The 16,242-nt window shown below is 41.1% G+C and overlaps 1 protein-coding gene and 1 long non-coding RNA gene across 2 annotated transcripts; one reads left to right on the top strand and one right to left on the bottom strand.

Annotated features, from left to right (window-relative positions):
* The first annotated feature begins 432 nt into the window (after nucleotides 1-432).
* LOC120786822 lies at nucleotides 433-2,460 on the top strand. The gene is made up of 3 exons (XR_005706764.1): nucleotides 433-519; nucleotides 662-708; nucleotides 2,387-2,460. It is a non-coding gene; the product is annotated as an uncharacterized LOC120786822 (long non-coding RNA).
* A 3,474-nt stretch (nucleotides 2,461-5,934) lies between these two features.
* Nucleotides 5,935-11,147, bottom strand: cited4a (Cbp/p300-interacting transactivator, with Glu/Asp-rich carboxy-terminal domain, 4a). The gene is made up of 2 exons (XM_040122500.1): nucleotides 10,917-11,147; nucleotides 5,935-8,698 (listed from the first exon to the last, which is right to left on the bottom strand). Exon 2 carries the CDS (start codon nucleotides 8,681-8,683, stop codon nucleotides 7,985-7,987), a length of 699 nt encoding a protein of 232 aa, XP_039978434.1. The 5' UTR covers nucleotides 8,684-8,698; nucleotides 10,917-11,147; the 3' UTR covers nucleotides 5,935-7,984.
* Nucleotides 11,148-16,242: the final 5,095 nt, after the last annotated feature.

Below are 16,242 nucleotides of genomic sequence, written 5' to 3' on the forward strand. Positions count from 1 at the left end.
AAACAATCATCTGAAAGATGCTAAAATGCTCCATAGAGCTGAGGAGAAGTGTAGATGATTCTCTGTGGTGTTGATATAAAAATACTGATTAGTGCAGCTTTAAATTATAGTTAAATATAAGTCTCTATTATCACTGTGATCTCAGCCTGCAACTAGATGCACCTCGTGGTCGTAACAGTGGATCTACAGTATCTCTCTGTTGAGCTTGTCCTGTGGAATTGGCTGATCACTCGTATGTCTCCCTGACATGCCTGACTATCCCGGATAGTTCAAGTCCAACTCTCTGTAGCAGACAAAACTACGCTAGCCAGTGTCTGTACATCAACCTGCTATCGGTCTGTAGCACAGTCACAGTAGGGACCATGCAGGGGGCAACAGCCAACCAGGTGAGAGGCACGAAATACTAAGTAGGTTCATGGCCAGCAGGTGTGGAGACTGCAGGCTGCCCCTACACCCACACTATGGTGCTCTGTGTGCTCTGTGCATGTGGCTGAAACTGTCTGTACACCTGTGGCTCTTGTAAGCCAAAGCTGTGCTTTTTATCATTAACTCTGTTTTATATTCATTTTAGTGTTTTTTATTGCTTGGGTGCTGTAGGGGCACAAGCCCCACTGTGTTATTTAATCACTGATAAATGTGTCTGCCATAAATTTTGTTGTAGGTAGGTAAAAGCTGAAAAGAGACGGATGACTGTTAGCTGGTGCAGAGGTATGTAATGTATTCATCTAGCATTGCATATTGTCGATCTCACCTTACGGTGCACTGTGTGTTTACAGGCAGAGCAGTGACTCCCGTTTCTTTTAGTGTTATCTTAATAGTAGGTATTTTAGTCCTTTTTTATCTTACTGTTTTTATTCTTCATTGTAGAATTTGATATAGATTAGGGTTTCAACCCTCTCTCTCTGTGGCTGTCACAGGTGTGGTCAGTGTGCTGGGAGTTACTCACTTTTGATGGTGATATGGTTTGTGTTGGCACATTTTATTAGCATGGTGTTTTATCTGAAGTGTTTTTGGTTTATCTTACATTTCTCACAGGTAGAATACTCCCGGTGCTCCATCAGTATGGGGCTGGCTTTTCAGCCGTGGTACAACTGTCTGTTTCCCTTCTTCCCTTTTTCAGAATTTTAGTAAATGTTTTAATAAATGGCCAGTTATGTCAGATAACCCACACTCACTCTTGAGGCCTCTTCATTGAAGCCCCTATGTCTCAATGCACCTACAAGTCATAGTCCTCTGCAACAACTTGCACAAATACCAAGTTGTTTCCAGATCCAGTGCAGTCCTATACTGTGTGTCCTATACTACTTTAATACTGGGATCTTTTTTTCATATTGTGTAGGTGTATCTTTTACATCTGCACACCTATCTTGCATCTTCAGATACTGCCTTCAGTATGTTTTTTAATTCTGTATGTTTCCTAAGGACATATTTAAAAAAAAAAATAGAAACAGTCCACAGTCTTCTATTACTGCTCCAAATACATCTTTGTTCCCTAGGAAAGGTAATGATGATAACTGACTTAATGAAAGATATGTATACTTGTCAGTGACAGAACAGATAGAATAATGATTTCTTGCTCGCTATTTTGTATTAACCATTGTTGATACCTCTGCCCTGGTTTGCACTCATCTGTCTCCTTCTCATTTTATCATAATCTGAAAAAGTTTCTTGGATGCTAAATGTTTACCAGTACTTTTTAGTACTTTGAGGCTAGTACTCTGTCTGTCTGTCTGTGGACAGATTTTGTCAACACGATAGCATCACAACTGTGCAAGATGCAGTCTCGAAACTTTACAGGTGTGTAGTTGCGATCAAAATGAAGCCCAGTTTTGAAGATGGGTGAGGTCCGGCCAATGAGTACTGAGTAATCATGTAATAATGTAGTAATGACTACTCAGAACTCATGGGTCAGAACGTCAGCTTGTTGATAGGCGTCACGGCTGGTGTGATCCCATCGCAAGATGGTCTCAAGTCAATTATGTCTCCCCTTTTTTCAAAATTCATGTTTTCAGTGAGAGAACCGCATTATAGGGAAGATGGAGTCATATAGTTCAAACTTTAGGCATGTAAAGCAAAATATAGCATCTGCTTTGACACTGCATTCCAACCATTACCCGCAGTTGTACCATAGGCTGGCAAAGCAGCGTTTTTGTCCCTTAAACAAACAAGTATGAAACGTCTTCAACATGGGCTGTGTAGACTTGAGACGACCCAGATAGAAACATCCAAAAAAGAGGGAAGCTGTTTTGCAAAGAATGGCTGAAACATCCCTGACATGCCTTTGGCTTTTTTGCAATGTCCTCTCCTACTGTTCCCTCTCTTTCACCTTTGTGAAAGGTGCTGTTGTGCTTTTGTCTACTTAAACAATGCCTTATATCCATTCTAGGAGGCTGCATTACTGCAAGGTGCACTAAACTTGCAAGTGTTGACACAGAAAATGGTGCATGTCAGTTACAGCAGGAAACAGGTGTGTGACACCATAGAACATATCAAAACTTCAATAACAGTTGGTATAGGAATCAAATTTTGACACATAGCACGCCAACATAAAATTTGAAAAGTATGTTCTTTCAGGTTAATTTAAGAAATATACTTTTTGCATTATTTCAAATTTACTCAAGTTGGTTGCCCTTTCACTTGCTATAGATTGCTTCAAAAATCCACATTTGCATTACTTGTATTTTTACAGTGCTCATTATATAGCACGACTGACACTGAATTTTAAAAGTTGATACTAATATATCTGGGTGTTAAAAAAAAAAATCACATATCAATATATTAGCCAATGGAGCACAGTAGCCTCCATCCTACAAAGAGTTGAAGGAATCACTGTCTGTCTGTCTTTCTGTCTGTCCTTTGATTTTATCAACAACTGCTCATCCGATTGACTTCAAACTTCACATGTGAATCGTTGAGGACCCAAGGAAGTGCAGTGTCGATTGCACTTGAAGTTTTTAGGAGGGGCGGTTCTCGAGAAACATAAAAAAAGAAATGGTAAAAACAGTCGGTTTGGGCTGTGGCAACTCATCCACGCAGCTGACGTCATCAATTAGACAGATGGCTTCGTCCGGTCAATCTGAGTATTCCGCAGAAAACAAGCTGCAGCTACAAAACCCCACTCAGGATCATCTAAAGTGTAGGACTATTGTAGACAGAGACCCAACCTCTGCCAATTGGAAATGGCTCGTCACAGCAGTACAACTCCTATGCACGGTCACTCGAAGCTAAAGCATCCTGGAGCGCTTTGTTTTTTGGTTGCAGACGGCAAAAAGGCACTGTTTTGTTTCCTTTTTGTCCCCCAAGCATGATATATTAGGACTGTTAACAGGCGGAACAAGTCATTTATACACAACTGCTGTTATGATAACGTAACGTTACACCCTGCATCATCTAACGTTATTCAACCTTTGTATATTTTACGTTTTCTGCGAGAACAAGATTCTCTGGTCTGATGAAACCAAGATGAACTGTTTGGCTTCAGTTCTAAGTGTCATGTCGGGAGGAAACCAGGCACTGCTCATGACCTGCCCAATACCAACCCAACGGTGAAGCATGGTGGTGGCAGCATCATGCTGTGGGGGTGTTTTTCAGCAGGAGGGAAAGGGAAATTGGTCGGGGTTGAGGGAAAGCTGAACAGAGCAAAGTACAGAGATGCCCCTAATGAAAACCTGGTCCAGAGAGTTCCGGACGTCAGACTGGGCCGAAGGGCCCCCTTCCAAAAGGACACAGACCCTATGTAAACAGCCAAGACAACGTAGGATTGGGGGCAACTCTATGAATGTCCTACAGTGTCCCAGCCAATCGAACATCTCTGGGGAGACCTGAAAATGGCTGTCCACTGACAGTCTCCATACAGCCTGACAGAGCTTGAGAAGATCTGCAGAGACGAATTACAGAAAATCCCCAAATCCAGGTGTGCACCCAAGAAAACTTGAGGGTCTAATCGCTGACAAAGGTGCTTTAACTAAATATTGAGTAAATGGTCTGAATACTTATGTCAATTTCAGTTTTTCCTTTTTAATACATTTGCAAAAATGTCAAAAATTCTGTTTTCTCTTTGTCATTGTGGGATATTGAGTGTAGACTGATGAGGGGGGAAATTAATTTAAATGATTTTAGCTCAAGGCTGCAACATAACAAATGTGAAAAAAGAGAGGGGGTCTGAATACTTTCTGAATGCACTGTATGTAATGGTGACACTGTGTCTAAATGTCTAACACATAGTTTGGCATTTTTATCTGAGATGAGGTAATATTGGTATTTTGCCTTGGCTGATTTATCAGTGTAGCGGTTGTTCCTTCATTAGCACAAATTGTCATGTGTTTGATTGGCGACTGTGCCTACAGTATTCACTTGAGTGTGATTGTTTGACCCTGAGGGAGACTGGAGTCGATCTTAGTCTTGGCTTTAATTATGTGGCCACTACAATAAAGGCTTTTATAACTTCCGTACTTTCACAAAGCAGTGAACCCAATTTTTGTTCAACCGTTGTGCAAGTTAGTTGGGGGAGCGCAGCATTTTGGCTGCAGTTACTTATTCCTCTAGATGACACCCTGAAAGCTGTGAGTCATCTGACCAATATTTGCCACAATTAGTTACTACTGCTGTCTGTTCTGTTGCTGGTTTGCTTTACAACATGTCCGCGAGTCACCGGCTCTTTTAGTTTTCAAAAATCCATTGAAAGCAGCTCAAGGACTGACTGATTGACTTGATTAGTAACATCATGTGGAGCAGCACGTGTATTTCAGGTCTCCTAATATGAATGAAATGCAAAGCTTATTAGAATTTAATGAGACTATTTTATATTATTTCATAAGTCTCCCCAGAAATGCAGCAAGTTGGTAAAACAAAACTTATACCTGGAGATGTGCAGTGAGCTCTTAACTCAGCTCCAGCAGGGGAGAACTAAAATGATGGTGGCAATAAAAGGTGATAGAAGTAACACACGTCATTTTAAATGACTGATTACATCTGTCAGCGTGTCTTGTGAGCCGCTTGGAATAGATTTTTGAAAACAGGCTTCCTGAAGCAAAACAGTAGGCAGATGAATGTGTGTCTCATCACATTAGTTCAAAGTAGAATACAGCCACTGTTATTTATTGCAAAACAGCACAACACTGTGCTGTTTACATTACACTCTTGTTACTACAGTTTTTGGCCATTAAACTTCAAATTTTTCCAAAAAAAGTTGGCTCCAGCTTTGTGTTGACAGAGTGCTGACTCACTACTGTCCAGGATATGTCCTTTGTACTTTGGTCTTGTGTTTACTAATCACTTTTTCTCCAACAGTGACTAAAACTAACAGCGAAATAAAACTAAGGCAAATAGGACAAATCGACAGCATCTCAAAGCCCCTTAGACTGCTAACACAAGAAACAGCTGGTTATATAACAATATTATAGTATTAATTAATCATTAATTAACCATTAACCCTTAATCAAGTCCATGTGTCATATTGTGCTGTTTTCAACAGCTAACTGTGAATAGGAGTCTTGGCACACAAAAAACAATTTCTTTAAATAAATATTTTATTTGAAAATAAATACATTTTCTTAAAATAGAATCAATAACATTACAAAAGCTTTGGGGAAATGGGAAAGGAGGAGGAGGGTGGGAGGGGGGTTTACCCAAATAAATGATGTGTAATTTGGAACAAGGAGTACAATCTCACACGTTTATCTACCATCTTAAGACAAGTTCCCACAAAGTGTTGTACTGTACATTCTCAGCTTCTTTGTGGGAAAGTGGTGGCATCCCTCACGCTTGGTTTAACATGCAGTCTACTTGGTCTTAAAGCTTCAGGCCCCTGCACCTAGAAACAATGTTATACTGTATCTACACACTCGCTTGTAAAAATGTAGGATATAATCTCTTGTCAACACATCAAAATCAGCCACTGATTTACATTTAGATCTGACAGTGTTTTTTTTTTTGTTTTTGTATTTTTCTGAAAGTATCTTAAATGTGTCTAGATCAACTTTACCTCTAGTCTACAGTACAAAGATACAATACACAAGAAGGCTGCGCTTATTGATATAGCAGTAATCAGAGGCCACTGTCTCGCTAAGGCCAGAAGTATTTCCATTTTAACTGTGAGGTTGTGAGCTTATCTGGCTGCAGTTTGCCAGGCAGAAAGTAAAACAGAGCGGGAACTCGCTGGCACTTTTCTACCTTTATAACAGTGTTTCGATGCCTATTGTTTAAGTCGAGACCTAGGAGAGGGCAGATCTCGAGAGAGACAGGGACAGCAGCACAGTTGTATTGGAACAGATTAACACAGTGCACCATCGCAGCCCTGACCCCTCTGACAGCTCCACAAATAGCATTATGAGTGCAGAAAGTTCTCCCTCGACTGGCCTGCAATGGCAAAGCAGTAACCTTGACAAAAACCTAATTACCAATTGCGCAAAAAAAAAAAAAAAAAACAGAAATAAAACGCCACAAAACATGTCCGTTTTATAATTACTGAGTCACTGGAGAATGTGCAAGTCGACCTCAATTAAGACAAGCGTGTGAGAACATGTAATTTAAATCTAATCAGTAGAAAAGCAGCAAAGTAAGCTAATCTATGGCAAAAACAACAACTTTGCACACTTTGTGCTCCTCGCCCGCTCTTCCTGCCTAATGAAATCAATGCCACAGGTAGCGGCAGCTCTAAATAATGATTAAACTAAGTGCTGCTGGGGAGTGCTGTGTCCACACATTGTGTCCACACACTGAAATCTCCCTCCCCTCTCTCCCCCCGCAGCCTCCAATAAGCTTCAGCGCGCCGGGCAATGGTTTAGGGCGGAGGACGCCATTCGATGGGCTTTAAATGCCTCACTGCACTGAACACACACAGACGCACACAAATAACACACAAATGCAAATTCTGCAATCACGCACCTCTTTCTTTCTTCTGTCTTTTTTAAGCCAATTCCATTTTAGAAAAAAATATCTCCTCAGACCTTTGACCAACAGCTTCTGAAAGCAACTTTTTTTGTCTGGCTTCTCTTGAATCTTGCAACAGGCCACAGTTATGTTGTTTCTCATATTCTATTAAGTTTTCTCCATTCCTAACACTTTTTGCAGCTCTACTAATTCATAACCCAAGATTTGCTTGCAATGAGCCCCTAAATGTCTGAGCCCTTTTTTTTAACAAATAAAAGCTTTTTTTAAGCCAACAAGCTACTTTACCAATGATCCAATCACAGTTAAATAGCAAGGAACAGATGCGATACATTTAATGATAGCAGATTTTATCTGTCAGGTAAATGACACCGAAAGCTAAAATAATCGATGTAGCACATTTCACCTAACCAATCCGAGATAAACCCCACCACGTCACTCAGGAATGCTGCACAACCTCATTCTCCTGCTCTTCAGGCAAATGTGTAATTTTTTTGTAAGAACTCGATTTTGAAGAGCCAGCCTTCAATATGCACACACACAAAAAAATCATTCTTGACTCTAAATCCCTTCATCCTTGTATAAGCAAATTCAGAGGACAAACTCTTATAAATTTGTAAAACATCTGCTACTAGTTGAGGGTGTCATCGGAAATAAAATACATTTAGAGATGCCACAGAATCTAGGAGACCCAGATGGACAGTCTTTCTAGGTTGTCTTCCCCCCTTGTGTTAGTTAAGTTTACAATTATCCCAAAGCCTTGGCAGTGCAGGCACAAGTGCTGAGGGCCAGATGGGTACAGACAGAGCCCACTGCATCAGGATGCCTCAATTGAACCAAATACAACAGATCTCACTGGAACCAGCTCAAAGAAGAGAAACCTGGTGTTTTTGCTGTATTTGCTCTCATTACAATTCTTCAACTCGCAGACAGGTCGGTGTGAAGGCGTGCTAGACACTGTCATTTACACAGACACAGATAGATACACCCAAACAGAACAGAGAGATTGTCTCCTCTCGCAGTGCTACTGTAGCCGCTCAGTCATTCTTTGGGGTGTCCAGTCCAAACAAACCTAACCAGCTTCCAGCCTCTTTGCTCAACAGCTCACCGTGCTCGGCTGCTGTTTGCACACAAAGTCCGATATGAAGTCAAACTCATTCTGTCCCAGGAAGAGCTCGGGCAGCTCCTGAACACGATCCAACCCAAACTCAAGCACCAGTGAAGTCAGAACTTCCTCGTCGATCAGATCCATGTCCATGCCGTTTAGCCCCAAAGGGCCGCCAATGTGCTGCATGCCTGATAGCTGGGCCGGACCCACCCGGTACTGAGCACCGTTGGGCAGGTGGTGTCCGTTGGCCGAGCTGTGTGGGTGTCCATGATACTGAGTGTTGAGTTTCTGCAGGTGCATGCTGGCCATGAGCTGCTGGGAAGTGAGGTTACCAGGAAGGTACTGCTGCGGGTGTCCACCCTGCTGCTGCTGCTGCTGCTGGGGGTGCATGTGGTGGTGCTGCTGCTGCTGCGGGCCCTGGCCATTGTACATCATGTTCCCAGACATCATCTGGTGGTGGTGGTTGACCATGGGAGCTCCGTTCACAGGCCCGCCCATCCCTCCGGGTCCCACCATGCCTGGCCTCTGTCTCATGGCAACCTCCATGTTGTTCTGAGGGTTCCTGCCGTAGTGCATCACCTGACCGTTGGGCAAACTGCGCAGGCCGGGCTGGCCATTGTGCTGCGGAGGTCCATTCATGCCCATCCTGAAGCTGTGGGTCATGGGCATCATCATGTGTTCAGCCATGGTTGCACTGTAACTCTAAAGAAGACATTTTTGAAAATAAGAAAAGATTTTTAATACAACCAGTAGTCATTACAACCTAAAGAAGCTTACAATACCTAATAAGGGGTACTCCACCAAATTTACAACAGAAGTATAGAGACGAATGTGGCTCTGGAGGGAGCTTTCTAAAGACTAACCGTGATGTAGGGCTGCGCAATTCTGCCAAAATAAAAAACTTGATTTATTTCAAGCTTGGGGATGATTCACAAATAATTCATTTTTTTCTTTTCCTCCAAAGAGCAGCAAGACTAAAAACATGATTAAAACATATTTTCACTTCAAGACAGTCGAGCATAAGTAATAAAAACCTTCACCCGCGAAGCCATCATTGTTATGCGTATTCAAACAATGCAGATTATCGCATATAGCTATGGACTGTCTGTACAAGATGCTTTAACTAAGTAGAGCAGCGACATCCACTTCAATAAAACCAATCAATTTGTTCCTGCTGTTTGTGGTTTTTTTTGACAGAGCATTAGCCTGATATTTACAGACAGCCGGGTAGCTAGCGTTAGCTACCTGGCAGGTAGAGACAGACCGAACAAAGCAGAATCTGCACACAGACTACCGTGGTTTCATTTCTCGTGATAATAATCATCATCAACAAACACAAAACAAGAGCGCAAATCAGTGTGCCAGCTAGCCACTTATAGGACTTTTGTTATTCAAAACAGCTAATGTAGTCAGCTATCATCTATTAAAGTTTCTGTGCATGTTCTAAGGATTAGAACATTTTTTTTTAGACATTTTGCACGTTATTCCAAAACAAAGAATTTGAATTAATCGAAATAATCTGTTATGTCGCCCCTCTCTACCAAGATGATGTCATCAGGGTTGTCTCACATTGGGTTTAAGATTTAAATCTTTGTGTGTGTGTGTGTGTGTATGTATGTGTGTGTGTGTGTGTGTGTGTGTGTGTGTGTGTGTACAAAAATTAACATAAAGTCTGCATTACAAACTGCAGGCCTGAGGTTGAGGATCCAGCGATTTTGGAGCTTGACCCACGCAAGAGGGCTCAAAGTCAGGATAACTCAGTCTCGGCTGCTTCGATTTAGACCATTCTTTCTTTAATCTGTTTCTGGTGAGTCTCACAGTTTTATAGAAGTGCTACACTAAATTGCTTGAATACCCTTTTGAAGCAATAAAATTACCGCTATCATGAGAACAAACCCCGTCCCTCTGTTGAAACTACTCTCTCTCCTCCACAGTTTCTCTTTCTTCATATGCGAGCTTACAGTCAGATCGGAAGTGTCCTTGTAAAAAAAAAAAAAAAAAAAACCCATCTCAAACCTTCAAAATTACACCATCAGTGAATTACCACTGAATAACACACCAACAGGGGAGGGCAGCAATACCCTTGCAGCCAAAAGGACACAGAGGAATGCTTCTCCAGACCACACACACCACCCCCCCCTCTCTCTCTCAACACACATCACACTACCTCTGTCTTCACACAATCATTACAAAAGATCTTAAATTAAGATTGCCTACAGATGACAAAGGGCTCCTGTGCACGCTGCAACTGTAACTGGCTGTCAAGGTTATTGGCTTATTAAAATGGATAACATTATTTATAAGACGCCCCTAAATGGGGTGATCATAAAAACACATCCAGAGCGAGCCCTGTAATGAATGTCTGTCTGTGAAAAACAATGATATTTCGGGCTCTTAAATCCTCCCATAATGAAGCGTGGCGGTGCACCTGGCCGCTCATAGCAATTCAACCCCTTCTAGTGCTGATAAAACAAGACACTTTCCTCAGTGGCCTAAATTCTCCCCGCAGCATTTGGCTCCTCTGTTACCTTATTATCTGTGGCGCTTCTTTCCAGATGTGGATTATCATTCGGCCAAATGTCCCCTTCGTAAATAGACAGTAATAGATAGTCTGATGGAGGGTAGTAATTGCTGGCATTATTACACGAGCACGAAACCCGTTTTTTAACCTTAGGGGACTGTGCGTGTGGGCTGTTGGACATTATTCGATGCCCCCGAACCGCAACAAATATAAATGGGCAATAACGCGGCAAGTAAACAAAGTGACAAGGTGAAATCAAATCGATTTCGCTACACAGTTCCCGTCTGCTTGCTTTTATTATAGCCTAGTAAGAATATTAGAAAATAGTTAGCGGTAGTCTGCAAAGGGAAAAGTGCTGCCTCTCTACCTGTTTTAGGAGGAACAGAAGACGACACCTACCCGATGTATTAATGTAGAATCCGTGTGGAGAAGTTGGGTCGGTGCCGGGGTTGTTTCTCCCGCTGATGCTCCGGCTACATGCAGCCCTTGCGGTGGATTTCAACTCTGCGGCGTCTCGGCAGTCAGAGGAGTTTGTTTTCTGGGTCAACTCAGGGATTATATACATGTATAAAGCGCACACACACACACACACACACACACACACACACACACACACACACACACACGCAGGGAGAGAGAGAGAGAGAGAGAGAGAGAGCGCTGGGGAGAGGAGGAGCTACCGTCCTCTCCGTCTCCTTTGTTGCCATTGGTCCTCCCTCTTAATCACTGTGCAAAGAAACGTTTAGTAACTACCTCCACTGACCCACCGGAGCAGCGAAGCCCCGCTCAGCCGAGCGGCGCTGTGTGTCCGGGACAGATTTCACCGCCGCCCGCCTTCATTACCCTTCCACTATTATCCGTAATGATCCTTACTCTCTTAACTGAAAGCTTTCTGTTTAAAGAGCAGCAGGGAAGGATCCTTCGGGCTGCAGGCACAGCAGAGCCACTTCTGCTGCTGAGAAAAATCCCTTTCACAAGGTGTTTCACATCATTACAGTTGGTCTGTATAGAATATGTGGTGCTGTATGGATCCATGTAATAACAGATGTATGAAGTAAACCAGCAATATTCCACATAACTGAAAAATTAGAAATGATCATTCTGCCACTCATTTGGTAAAAGATGATTCAAAACATTTGCCTTATGCCTTTACATTTAAAATTCTGTCACCTAGACTTTGTCCCCAGCCAACCCTTTCTCCAAAAACTACGAACATAAATGGAAACATTCACTGACAAAGTATTTATTTTTTTTCCCACAAGGCTACAAAATCCAGTAGTAGCAATTAGAGCATGATTCATGATTGTCTGGTAATGTCTAGGCAGCGTAAAGCGCATGTTTAAGGTTAGGGAAAGACTGTGGTTTAGTTTTAAAATGTGTTTACTTTTTCAAGATTTATCCAAAATCACAACTCTCTCTAATATTAAAGCTGCATCAGCTGATTTTTTTGTGGGCAGCTAACAACAACTGACATGTTATTAAGTCGTTATGGTGAAGGTTTCTCAGAGCTTCTCTACTATATAAAGCCGCCTGCTGTAACTGGAACAGTTGGGCTATAAAACCAAAACAATGAGCTAAAAGAGGCTAAAAAGCTCTCTGAAGTTGAGTGGAACTGCAGAGGCTGGGTTATGATTCTATGTGGGTTTGTGACAACGAGTGGCACCTTCACATTACACATTATTTGATCCACTGTTAATATAAAAATACGGAGGATTACAGCTTTACAGTATTTTTGTAGTCATTATTTTATGGTTCTCTGTAGATAAGCGTAAACTGTCTGCAGGTCTAAACAGGGAACAGTGTTATGTGTAACCATAGGTCACGAAGACTTGCAGGGGGGCTGACACGCACTTCCCAAATTTTGTGCAGGCTTAAACCAAAGTGAGTAGGAATTAGAGGGAATAGTCGTAGGGAAGTAAGACGTTTAATGTGACCCTATATTAATACAAAAAAGCAGCAATTATGCTCCCTTCAAAATGTATTAGGCAAAACCACTTAGTAGTGTAGTAATTGAATTTTTAGGAAACAGGATTCTGAAAGCCTGCTAGGAGCCAAAACCAAAAATTTGATGAATCATCACCCAACTCAGAGTTCAAGGTAACTGAATGGTAAAATGGGAAAAAATACAACTTTACTCAAGAGGAAATCTGTTTATATGCTGCTCCGACATCCATGGTTCTTCTGTCAATGAACATGGTCAAAATCCGAAAGCAAGAAACATCAAAATTGTGTTTTAATGTCATTTTCTTTCTTTGATGTGTGACTGTTACATTAACCAGCTACCAATATATTTGAACATATTAAACTGTGTTTCTGTGCTTCTGCGCAACTAACCAAAACGAAGAAAGCTAGAAGAATTCTATTTTCTCGTGGTGTACTCATGAGGACTGTTCCCTTGATGATTTTGAATTCACAATATTCATTAGAAAAAATAATTATATGTCCCTGTTGATGGAAAAAATATTTAGTTTTTAAATCTCTGACATCAACCCAGTTGACCAGGTGTTGTAATGTAAAGTCAAAGGTATATTACATAATGTTTTCTATGAAACCACATAGTTTTGCATTTCACACCATTAAAATCAAGTCATATTTTTATAATTAGTGTCAAAATGTTGGCATCTACATGTTTGTTAGCTTAGTGCATTTTCAGAGGTTTAAAGAGACTATGTGACTTCTGAAAGAAATAAAAATGACAAAACTTTCCTCCTAAGAAATAAAATGCATCCCTGCTCCATTCAATACACTTAGGGGCTTGGGTGCCTTACTTGGTCTGGTATGACCACGTAGCTAACTCTCCATATATATTACTGTATAAGTAATGTTAGTGAGTTAGGTTGCTTTATGACTTCATTACTCTTCTGTACTTGCATTAGAATGTAACAAGTGAACATCTCAGTGGATTTATCACAAAAGCAAAACAACACAAACACACACCCTTGAAAACTGGTTTTCGTGGTTTAAAAATAAATAATACAAAGCGTAATAACTGACCTTGTTTGCAGGTGAAGGTGGCAGCAGTTCTGAAGCCAGCTCTTTTATAATGGTGGATTGGGGGATATTTTAGTCACAGTACTGCAGTTGGCCACAGGGACAAACAGGCAGCAAGACTAAATTGCCGTGCTGTATCCAGCTCTCTTAAAGGGGAACTCCAGCGATCATACTTTACAGTGTGTTTCCAGGTGTTGGGGAGTACTACTGTAGATGTGAAAAAAGTTGTATAAAGCCTTTTGTGTCGCCAGAGAGACCTGTGTAAAGTCTGATAAATTGCTTCAAGTGATTTCACTTAAGTTAGCATCGGTAGGGGCTGAAGATTACAAGTTTTTTAAAAAAATGAAAGAATCTGGGGGTGTGGGATTAGACAGAAGGGATTTTACAAGACCTATGTAGCTGCTCCTCATCTCCACTAGCCCACTTGAGGCTAGATGCTCCAAGCTACATTAGCTGCTACTAGCATAGCACTCCTGAATCTCCAACTGAACTGTTGGTGGTCAAACTGCATTGTGGGTAATGTGGGCACCAGGTTATGATAAGGAAGAAGAATGTGTGGAATTAAAAAGGTGATATCTCTGGTTCTGCTGCATCTTTTTTGAACTGCCCATTGTGAGTTCGACAGTCTTATAGGACTGCAATGCTAAATCGATGGAGTAGTCTTTTAATATATGTGTCTTCAACCTCAGACTGGTTGCCTAAGGATTATGTCTTTAAAGATAATGTCGGAAAATGAAGGGAATTTTTTCTTGTCCATTTATCCTGTGCCAAATGTGGCCACAGTAGCCCCTCTTCAGCAAAAGTTACATAGACCAACCTTAAGGTTATCTGCAGCTTCAGTTATTGTTCTCAAACAAAAGGAAAATCACACAAAAACATTTATTTCCCATGAGATCTGCCTGGACGACAAGAGTATACTGTAGGTGGCTGTTAGCCTTCCCTGACTTCAGAGGTGGTCACCTGTGATTTACTCATTTATTTATTTATTATATTTGACCTCATTTGCATCATTTAAATTTGGCTTGTCTTTAAATGTAAAAGCTATGACACACTCCACTGAAGCGTGTGTCAAACACATGATACCTTGTTCTTTGCAGCATGATGGAAACCTAACCACCTCCATCCAGCTCCAGAGCAAGCACACGCCAGCCAGTCCTTTTGTTTTGCCCTCCCTCCCTGTGTGAGAAAGTCAGGCCCCTCACCAGGAGCTTGGTATGTATTCCTGTTGACATACACACACACCCTCTGCTGCAGAGGAATGTGTCCTATTTTTGGGCCCCTAAAGTCAGCCAGACTTGCAGCCTCTTCCTAAAGCTTGAATCACTTGACCATTGTTTTTTTTTTTTTTTTCTCATTTAGGGAGACTCTGTGTGTTTTTTTTTCTGTAGCCACAATTTCCTCCATTTATTTATAAGCAGCTGTTGTTCTAGGCAGTGATGAGTACATTGCTTGAGTCGCGCTTGGGCTGTTTATTCTGCCAAATACAGCTGAATTTAATAATTTTTCAGGGTTCAGATTAACCCCACTAAATTATTTAACAGCTATGATTTCTAGTTGGTTTTCAGATGATGATTTTCTATTTTACATAGATAATATATGAGTTTATAAAATGTGATGCATTGTTATAGATTAAACGACCCAGCAGTATATACAGTAGTTAAATGAATAGTTTGACATTTTAGGAAATAAACATATTTGCTTAATTGCCTAGAGTTAGATGAGAAGATTGATACAACTGTCATGTCTGTAGAGTAAATATGAAGCTACATCCAGCAGCCAGTGAGCTTAGCTTAACCTCCAAAAACCAGAAATTGTCCTCATCCATTTTTTGTACAACTTAAAAGAACAAGATACACGGTGTTTATTAGTAAGGTTTAGAGGTGTTAAATTTTGCAGATTATTTTAGCTCAGCACAAAGACTGGACACAGGGGCAAACATCTCTCCAAAGGTAAAAAAAATCCACCTACCAACACCTCTAAAGCTCAATGATTAACACTATTTCATTGCCAGATGGAGTGACTTCCCACAGTCTTGTTGTCACCGTGAGGTCGCCAGGCAACCCGTGGAGTTACTTCGGTTACTCCAGTTAAGAAATAGTCCTGCATATAATCCCATGTAAAACCGCCAAATGCCATTTTTACACTTCAGTTTTTGTACAAATTAAACAAACAAGACAAAATATGTCAATTAGTGAGCTTCACAGGTGCTGCTAGGTGGATGTTGTTTCCTTTGGACAGAGCCACACTAGCTATTTTCCCTTGTTTTCAGACTTTATGCTAAGCTCAGCTAACCATCTGCTGACTATAGCTTGAAATGTGGCATACAGGCATATGTCAAACTATTCCTTTCTAAAGAGCTCAATTCATCATTAATAATGGTCCAAACATTTTGTCTATCCAAAGATTGAAGTGTAAACCCGACAAATTACTGTGTTATGGTGAGGGGACACACTTTTGTATCATGTCTTTGAAAGATTGATCCAAGATAAAATGTCTTTTCCTAGATGCCATAGGACAACACATCATTCATTTCTGCACCACTTTGTTGAATGCTGCCAAGTGCTGTTAGTCATGGCTGCATGTTGTAATGTGACAACCCATCAGACTACTCCGCTTATTTGACCTCATCTGCTTGTCTGAGAATTACTCGCTGGTCTGAGTGAGACACAAAATGTGTTCTGACAGTTAACCAATGAAACAGTTACTCTCGGCTATTGATCATTGCTCATGTAGG

Source organism: Xiphias gladius, chromosome 24 (assembly GCF_016859285.1).
Source record: "Xiphias gladius isolate SHS-SW01 ecotype Sanya breed wild chromosome 24, ASM1685928v1, whole genome shotgun sequence".
Classification (NCBI taxonomy): Eukaryota; Metazoa; Chordata; class Actinopteri; order Istiophoriformes; family Xiphiidae; genus Xiphias; species Xiphias gladius.